Here is a 9,567-nt window from a genome sequence, read left to right as displayed (position 1 = left end):
ATAATTCGTAGATTCTGGAATTGCCTGACCCTTGAAAGCTCGAAAAAAATGGTATAGTTTATGATACTGGATACTCATGAAGAGGGATGTAACTTTGAAATCTTAAAGCATCTGTGCTTCTGAGCATCTGTGGGAGGACTGCAGAACAAAGAAGAGATCAGAAGGAGAACACTTAGGTTTGCATGCTCTAGCAAAAATATATAAAGTAAATGGAACCCTTCCAGTTTTACATTTTTCAGTGAGGGATACCAAACTCCTCAGAATTTCACAAAGAGTTGAATATATGGGGTGGGGGAAGTCAGATGAAGTACATCTGGGTTTATGCAGTGCCTAGTAGGATGGACTTCTATCTGCTACTGTGGAACAGACAGACTGATTTCATAACAGCTGTCACACTTTGTCCATCTGTCTTGTTCAATCTTAGTTTTGTTTTTATTTTTCTACATTAAGCACTATTTTCACCAATTCTGTGTTACTGATAAACCAGTTTTACGTTTCAGCCTTTTTACATAAAAATGCAGTTGTGCTTTAGACTTTAAAAACAGTAACAACTGCCTGCTGGTTTTGTTTCTAGTCTTGTGCAGTTTAACTACCCCATGGCTCCTACCAGCTGTATTTCAAGGTCATTAACTTAATACAAATTTTCATCTTTTTCTTTTTTTTCCCTTTTTCGCAAGAAATTCAGAAGAGTGAATCTGACTTAATATCAGTTTACTTTAGTATAACGTGGCTGTCATGTTCTGCAAGAACTGTAATGAATTATTACATGTAATTGTAAATAGTAGAGATGATTATAAATAAGGGAGAACAGAAAAGTAAGAGAAACAAGTAGAAGCTTAATAAAATGTTAATGGCAGTGGATATTTAAAATAATTAGTTCATTTATTTCATCATCAACTAAACTGATAAAAACTGGTATTTTGGCTGTGTTGCTCTATCTTCAACTATAATTTTCAATTACAAAATTGATTTCTTTCTTGCCTTTCTCAATTACAACATTGTATGAAAAATACGAAATGCTACCCTGCATTAGAAAAATTTAGTAGATTTAAGGTTTTGTGCATCCCATGTACCACCTCCCCCTCCAAAAGGCTGTCTTTAGCTGGGCAAGCTAATCTTCCAGGCATCCTCCCATCAACAGAGACAGAGCTCCTCCAGAAGGTGATTCAGAGCATGACTGTAACTTGGAGGCACTGCATTTGTCCTCAAGTCTCTCTTTGCCACAAGTCAGAATTTCAGATAAGGCCTTTCCTTTCTTCCATTTACTCTTTTATTGTTGGGCAGCTGGTAATTCTAATGACTTTGCATTGTAGTACTTGAGCTTGGGAAAAGAATGATTGCTGCTAGTAAATAAAATGCTCATTTGGCTTGAGTTTCTAATAGCAGTCCTCACATCCAGTTTTATTGCTTTGTCAGTTTAAAAAAAACATGGGACCTTTTCTTTTCATAACACCAATCCATCAGGGAAAATTGATTGTGTTTTGCTTAGTTTCACTCAGTTCTTTAAAGACAGCTCTAAATCCTCAGGTACAGAAAGGTTTCCACTAAACTTTAACACAAATGTTTTTGAGAGTTTGTGTGAATAGGTTTTGTTTTTTCCATTTGCAGATCTATATCATGGTAAGACTCATTCAGGAGACTCATTTCTAACTCTTACACATCTCACATGCTCTCCCTTTTATTGAAAATTGAGGGGTGCAAAAATTCAGGTCAGTGTATTATGGGGGGAAAAAAGAATTCATGAATGTAACAACAGTTGCCTAGGTAGAATATTGTCTGCTTATTCCATGATACTGTTCAAGACAATGTTGGCTCTGGAAAGTCAATTCTAAGATAATTTCATCCTTCATTGAGAAATCTGCCACATGCTGAAAATACAAGGAAGAGTGACACACAGAGAAATAAGTAGCATTATATTTAGTAACAGACATGTTGTAGAATATGGACATCTTGACTTGACTGAAGGACTACTATATTATAAGGGACCATGAGACCAATCAGGCAATAAAAAAACTGTGTGTTTAAGAAGCCTGAAGTGTAAACTAATTTCTCATGGCATTTGCATTACTAGGTAAGTCTGTAAAATTTTGTTTATGAGATGCTGTCCTGGTTAGTCTTTGTTTTTTTTGGTGGAGGTGAGTGATAGAAATGCTGGTCTGTAACTTCACTGTGCATGTGGGACTTCAGCAGACACTGGTAAGTCAGAACGAAGTCCTAGTACCCTGTGATGATAGTTTGCCTGGTGTTTGGCAGCTACTGCCAACCCCATAGTTTTCCATAATAGATGAATGCTGCAGAGCTGTAATACATTGCATTTCTCCGGAAACCTCTTGTAGGTCAGAGAGAAGATAATGAATATTCAATTTGGTCTACTCCCTCCATATGTCCCCTTTCCACAAAAATCCCCTTTGCAAAGGAAAGTATGGCATGAGTTGTGTTGCTTCAATTTAGGATGGGTGAGTGTCTTCCACTGGATTTACAACTATGTAATTGAATATTAATTTTGGCTCCCAGGAGTTTTCACTAACTGATTAGATCTGCTTTGGCAGGATATATTCTGCCCTGGCTTTTTTTAGGAACTTCAAAATGTACATCTGGAGTAAGCTTTTGAAACATTTCTTAGTGTTGCTGCTGCTTTGGGATTCTGTATTTACATCATGAGTGCCACATACAGACAGATCTGGGTTAAAGCAAACTGGTTGAAGCACAGTGTCCTCTGATCATGGCTTCCAGCAGAGCCTTGCCCTCCCAAAGCCAGCAGATGTCCCACCAAAGGCTGTGATGTGGAAGGAGGACATCTCAGCTACCATCGTCTCACCCATCACCCTCCTTGGTGCCAGGGACTGCTCTTGGCATGGAGGATGAACTTTCTTTTGAGGAAGCAGCAGGAGGAATCACCTCTCGCTTTGCCTATCTTCTTTCCACGTTTGGAAGCCTTTTTTCCCTTTGACCAGCTCCCAACTTGGCTGAAACCAGGCATCAGTAAACTAGGCTGTAGAAAATAACTCAGCTAGGTTGGTGGCAGTCCTTGGCAGAGGCAGTTAGAGGGGGCTTGTGGGCTTTCACTTTAATGGGAGCTCTCAACTTCAAAACTCCTTCCCCCCCCCCCCCCCCCCCCGGAGGACAATGTCTACTGAGTGTGAAATGTACCAGGGCACTGTATGTTTTTCTCTGGCTGACACAAAAGTTGGATCCCCTCTCCTTGACCCCTCCCTCTGACATGCATGAAGAGACCTGGAGGCAGGCGCTGCTCCAGCTGTTGGTGGACACTTGAGCTGGCTCTGAGGGCTGCCCAGAAAGCCAGGGTGCTTCTCCCTGCTGCAGCTAGCCAGCACCCCTGCTATCCCCACTGAGTCTGTGGATGCTATGAGTCAGGAGCTGTGAGCACAGGTCTGCTAGGTATAAAGACCCTTTCCTGGAGAGCTGACCAGCTCCTCTTTACTGTCAGCTGTAGCCAGGTGCTGCTCTCCCTGCACCCATCCGATAAATAGCTTTTCTCAGTCCCGATCCCTTCCTGGTGTTTTCCTTAAGTGAACCAAATTTACATGTAGCTGAGCGGAGGTGGTGTTGCCTTTTTCAGATAGATGTGGTATTTGTTTTAGCTGTCGCCTCCCTCCACCCCACAGTGCTGGGAGTGGGGGGCTGGAGGGGTATGGAGGGACGGCTCCCCTGCCCCCGCCCCGGGGAGGGGCTACAACTCCAACAAGAGGTGCGTTTTCACCTTTAGATCAGTCTTCCCGAGGAGCTGCTGGGATTACGGCAGCACTGGTGCCCTGGGTGCCCTGACCTGCCCGCCCTATGGTTTTGCTTTCTGTCGGTGATGCTTACTCGCGGTCCCGATGCAGACAGACTGCATCTCTCTCATAAAATGAAGGAAGCAGGATCTCTGAGCAGGCGGCGGGAGAAGCTTTTATTCCTTTCGGAGTTGAGCATGGAGGGAGGTAAAATAGCTACCTGAACATGGAAAAAAACAACAAGTAGTTCTCGTTTGACAGAGAGACACGCAGATCGGCTGAGATTCCGGCATCCGCTGTGAAGCAAACGGAGCCTGATGTAGGAAGAGGAGCCACTTTCTCGCCTCTTGCTAAGGTATCTGAGGGGTGGCAGGGAGGAAGAGGGGCTGGCAGAGGTCAGGGAGAGACCCTGAAAAAATCCGCGGCAGCCTGGCTCTGCTTCCAGCGGCTCTTCCTCGAGATGCATGCTCATCCTCACAGAAAGTAGCGACCAGAGCTCCACACATTCAGCTTTTACAAGGGTGTGCCTGCCGCCTGAGCTGCTTGGCGGGGCTCGGTATTTCCTCCCAGGGAGCAATCCCTCGCTCCCAAAAAAGAGATGGGAAATAGAAGGAAAAAAAAAGCGGGGGGGGAAAGAAACCTACCACCACGCCCTCTTCCCCCCACCCCTTATTACGCTGTTAGCATAGTAAAAGATAGATAGATGCCCATTAAATAATTAACTGCTCACTTTCTATTCCATCCGCTCCATTCAAGCAGCCCCGAGAGGGAGACGGGCGTGGGGGCTGACCCGGGCGGGGCGCAGCAGTGACGCTTCGTTAGGCTGCGGCGGGGGGAAGACCCCGGCGAGGGGGGCCGGAGCCCCCGAGGTGCGGGGGGTGCCCGGCGGCAGCTGGGCTCGGTGGCGAGGGAAGAGCCGCGGAGGGGTGGAGAGAGCTGCGACGCCTGGGGGTCGTCGCCTTGATTTTTGTTGTTGTTGTCGTTGTTTTTAAGGCGGAAACTAGTCTCCCGCGGAGCTGCACGCCGCCCTTGCCCGCCTGCCCAGCGCCCCGGCGGGGCCGGCGCCCGCCTCCCGCCGCCGACCCCCTCCCTCACCGCCTGCCTCCCTCCCCCGCCGCCATCTCCCGCGCCCTCCCCAGTCATGTCCGACCCGGAGCGATGGGGAAGCTCGAGGACAACGAGAGGGTGATCCTCAACGTGGGGGGCACGCGGCACGAGACCTACCGCAGCACCCTGAAGACCCTGCCGGGCACCCGCCTGGCCCTGCTCGCCTGCGAGCCCCAGGGCGAGTCCCCGGGCGGCGAGGAGCCGCCGCCGCCGCCCCCCAACCCGCCGCCGCTGGCGGGCGGCTGCCCCGAGTCCGGCAGCAGCTGCAGCCCCCGGAGCAGCGGCGGCGCCAGCGAGTTCTTCTTCGACCGGCACCCGGGGGTCTTCGCCTATGTGCTCAACTACTACCGCACCGGCAAGCTGCACTGCCCCGCCGACGTCTGCGGGCCGCTCTTCGAGGAGGAGCTGGCCTTCTGGGGCATCGACGAGACCGACGTGGAGCCCTGCTGCTGGATGACCTACCGCCAGCACCGCGACGCCGAGGAGGCGCTCGACATCTTCGAGGCGCCCGACCTGCTCACGGGAGAGCCGCCCCCCGACGGCGGCGGCGGCGACGACGACGACCTGGCCGCCAAGAGGCTGGGCATCGAGGACGTGGGGGCGGCCGCCGGCGCCGCCGACGGCAAGGGCGGCCGCTGGCGGCGGCTGCAGCCCCGCGTCTGGGCGCTCTTCGAGGACCCCTACTCCTCGCGGGCCGCCAGGGTAAGCGCCGCTGCTGCCGCCCGCCCGGCTGGGGCGCCCGGGCCGGGGCGGGGCGGGGCCGCCCGCGGCAGCCGTTGGTGACCGTTGGGGGGCGCCGCGCGCCTCACGAGCCGGTGGGGGCGTCGGGGCGAGGCGCGCGCGCTGCCCGCTCCGCTCTGGGCAGCAGGGCGGGTGGAGGCGCCCGGTGTTTGATCCGCTGGGGTGGGCGACGGTGGCGGCCCTCGCCCCCGCCGCGTGGGCAGGCGCTTCGGGGGGCGCCGCGTTGGGCGTCGTCGCGGAGGTCGTGTGCCTGGTGCTCCTGCCACCGGCTCCTCCGAGTGGCTGTCGCCGACCCCCTGGTTGGAGCATGAGGGCGTGAAAGGCTTTGCAAAGTTGCCCTTGTTAGATAGGGATTTTAGTTTTTGCCACTGAATGTTTTCTGCTTTTGAGAATGATTCTGATTCTGCTCCTGCGTTTCAGTCGCTGTTAGTGGTGGTGGGGATTCTAAGCTTTTCTGTGGCTTTGGAGCAAGTAAACCTTGTAATTCCTTTGAAGGGGGAAAAATACAGTGGTTTTCTCAAGTTTAACAGTGAACAAAGCAACCGGCAACAAATCCTCCCTGTGATATGCAAAAAAGGAAGAAATTGTAATGGGAAATATGTTTGATTTTTGAAATGCTAATAACCATTCTGCAACATATGTACCGGGATTGTGTGTGAAGCATTCAGACCTAAGCCTCATCCTGCAAAAAGTGCAATTACTGTCAGAGTCATCTCCAGATCAGTCATACAAATTTCTCTGGAAATCTCATAGATGCAAACATAAGCATATGTTAAGTGATTCCCCAAGGAGTACCTTATGGCCTGATCCAGTGTCTGTGAAAAAGTTATCGACTCTTATGAACATAGTGGGATAAGTTAATTTAACAACCCATGAAAGGCCTCATAGTAATTAGTGTCCTTTGCCAAGTGCCAGCATTGTTTACATTTTCAAAAATTGTGCACCAGTTTGTTTTCCCTTGACAGCTGGCTCCACATGATACTGAAATACACTTTTAGTGCAAGATTAGTTCTGAAGAAAAACTACCAGAAGTGTCTATTTTTGCTCATCAGTGATATACACGTGTTGCTCACATCTTTCCTGTCTGAATTTTAAAGTAAATGTTGCTGTCAGTTATCTGACAAAATAGTAACTTGCATGGTGGTTCCGCTGCAGTTCCATCGCCTGCTATTTCTGTAAAGGTGTGCTGGCCGCACTGGGTCTGTGGCTTTTACAGTACAGAGTCTTTCCCCTCAATTTTGTGAGAGATACGATGAATATAAAGTAAAAGTTAAATGGAAGATACCAGGCAAAAAGTGGAGATAGGCATGCTGATTGCAATTACACCACAAGATTATAGCTACCGCTTGTGTTTTCAGTCTGCTTGAACTCCTTGATAGCACCTGTAAGCGCTGTCCTACAAATTGTCCGTTCTTACTAGAATATCTTGAACATTATCATCAGTGGTTTGAGTAAAAACATTTTGAATCTGCAAACTGAATAGTATAAACTTGTAAAGTGGCAATATTCGTCTTTTAGAAGATAACAGATATGCCTTTTTATAATGTAAGAACTGGTGTTAAGCTTTATGTTCAGATTTCATCTGAGTAAGAGAGTGTCAGAGCTGTAATAACTGTCAAAGTGTTTTAATTTTCCTCAAGACTGCTACCCTGTATGTTGATCTTTCAGGTAGTAAGACAGTTTTGAGAATTGCTGGCAGTTTTTAAAGCAGTAAATAAATTTGTGTTTAAGGACTAGCATACACTTAATAAGCACACTTGTACACATAATAAACAATTTAAGCTTATGGTAACCTTAGTTTGGAACTGAGATGTTACTTTCAATTCAGCATTTCCTCACCCCTGAAACAGAGATACTACTTTCTGAGTATTCTGGCAAGTACAGTTTTGTTTTGTGTCAGCTGAAATGATGTGTAGCTCTAAAACCATTTTGGGTGAAATCCTGGCCTTACTGAAATCAAGACAAAACTCTGTGGACATCAGCCTTTGCCTCACAGTGTTAGTGGCTCATATACTGCTTAAATTATGGTGAGAATGCTTAGTGGTAAACTTTCTTAATAATTGCAATAGTGGTTGTTTTTTTTTTTTTAGGATTCCTGCCTGATTTAACTTCAACAATGTCTGTTTTGGGAAGTGTGATAATGACAAAAATTGGATATTTTTTATTAGTGAATTGGCCCTTAGTATTTGTGACTTTCTTCATCCTGAACTAGGATCTCTAAAAATAGAAATTTACAGAAATTCAAATATAAGTTGCCATGGTAACCTATTGGGGGATAGTGCACGCGCAAGATTATTCTAGCAAGACCATCCAATGATGTTATATAAATACTAAAACTAGTTTGTTAACAAAAAGGTGTACTTCATCTGAGATTCTGAAAGATTTTCAACTTCTACTGTATGTGGTTTTATATTCAGATAGTGACATCTACTAATCTTGCTTTTTGTAGATGTGTGCTGTAATACACTTATATACAGTTTCTTTGAAACCTGCAACATTTTGTACCTCAAGTCCAGGAATTATGTCTGAATGTTATTTCTGTTTTCATTTAATCATTTTGGATTTCGTAGACTGAATTGAGATTAAATAGTACAGTGGTACTCCTTTCACTGCCATCTTAAGTAATAGAGCAATCATTCGCACCCTGCTATTTGACAGAATACTATTATGTAGATATAGAAAGATACCGACATAAGATACTCTCATAGAAGGAGAGGTACTGGGCAACCAACTAAATCTTTCTGTGCTTTGCTTTAAGGATCTATGAAACAGATACTATCATTCTTATCTGAATCATACGTGTGTATTGTGAGTTCGATTAGTCAATATCTGTAAATGACATCCTTTGATGGCAATTGGTTCATAAGTGCGAAGTATTCATTATACTTTAGAACAGCGAAATCCAAAGCTATGTCTAAATAGTTTGTCAGAAAGTGCAAAAGTCATAATTAAGCACTGAGTTTGAAAGAGTGTCTGCAGATGCCCAGAAGGAGCTACAGTGTCAGTGTTTCAAATTAATTAAGCTTTTTAGGCCTTTTACGTTTCAATGATAGTTGAAATATGATTCTGTATAAAGAAATAATTAGCATCTTTCATTGATGTTTCCTAAGGTTTACGGATTGCTCATGTACTCACTGCAGGAACTCAAAAGTGGGCCTGAGATTCGTGAACTTCATAGCCATATGCCTTTCACTTTTTGAGAAGACCGTAAATCTGTTCACAGATAAGGGGACAGTGACTACAAAGTTGGGTAGCTAAGCAACAGAAGAGTCAATGTGGCCTAGTGCACTCCAGCAGATACTGCTTCTAATTCTCTTTTCATTTCCAGCAGCTGAAGGCAAGTTACATAACCCCTTTGCTATGCATTCTTTATCTATGAGTTACATCATAATTACTTGATTTACAAGGGAAAGATAAAAACTAATTGGCAAGTATTTGTAAAGTTCCCTGTACGTATTTGTAAGTATTCACTGAAATGGAAATAAAACCTCCAAGAGCCTTCAGATCTGGGACTTACGATACTTAGATCTTGTAAGTGTTCTTAAAAATCCTGATCTTATCCCACTTCATCCTGACATGAGGGACTGGACTTGAGCAGTAGGCAATATTTGATGTTGGATGGAAGTATGAAGTCCGTATATACTGCTTTATGTAAAGTTACATTGATGGAGACTCCTGTCAGTGTCCCATAGTGTCTAAGCCAGCTTCGAACATTTTGTGATGCTGGTGATAGGTAGAATCACTTGAAATGAACAGGGTGGGAGAGGGAGAAAACATGATTTTGTATATCTGCTCAAATGGTGAAGTCACAGAACTCACTATTAGAGAACATTCTTACTAAAGACGTTTTACCTCTTTATTTGGTGATCTGGTAGCTAGATACCTGTTGTATACCAGGGTGAATGATTTGGGTGGAGTATATTTAGGACTTAGGCTGTTTGTGATACAAGACAGTTTTTATTTTTGGTGTAAGCAACACTGCTGG

At 45.8% G+C, this 9,567-nt stretch overlaps 1 protein-coding gene across 8 annotated transcripts in view; it reads left to right on the top strand.

The window, feature by feature from the left end:
• The first annotated feature begins 3,756 nt into the window (after positions 1–3,756).
• Positions 3,757–9,567, top strand: part of KCNC2 (potassium voltage-gated channel subfamily C member 2) — a 111,750-nt gene continuing 105,939 nt past the window's right edge. For all 8 annotated transcript variants that reach the window (XM_026100395.2, XM_026100394.2, XM_064509203.1 and 5 more), the window contains exons 1-2: positions 3,757–4,089; positions 4,728–5,543. In XM_026100395.2, the coding sequence (XP_025956180.2) occupies positions 4,893–5,543 (651 nt within the window). In that variant the 5' untranslated portion in view covers positions 3,757–4,089; positions 4,728–4,892. The remainder of the gene's footprint in view (positions 4,090–4,727; positions 5,544–9,567) is intronic.

The sequence above is a fragment of the Dromaius novaehollandiae genome, chromosome 1 (genome assembly GCF_036370855.1).
Source record: "Dromaius novaehollandiae isolate bDroNov1 chromosome 1, bDroNov1.hap1, whole genome shotgun sequence".
NCBI lineage: Eukaryota > Metazoa > Chordata > Aves > Casuariiformes > Dromaiidae > Dromaius > Dromaius novaehollandiae.
This window is presented reverse-complemented; position numbering and strand designations above follow the sequence as displayed.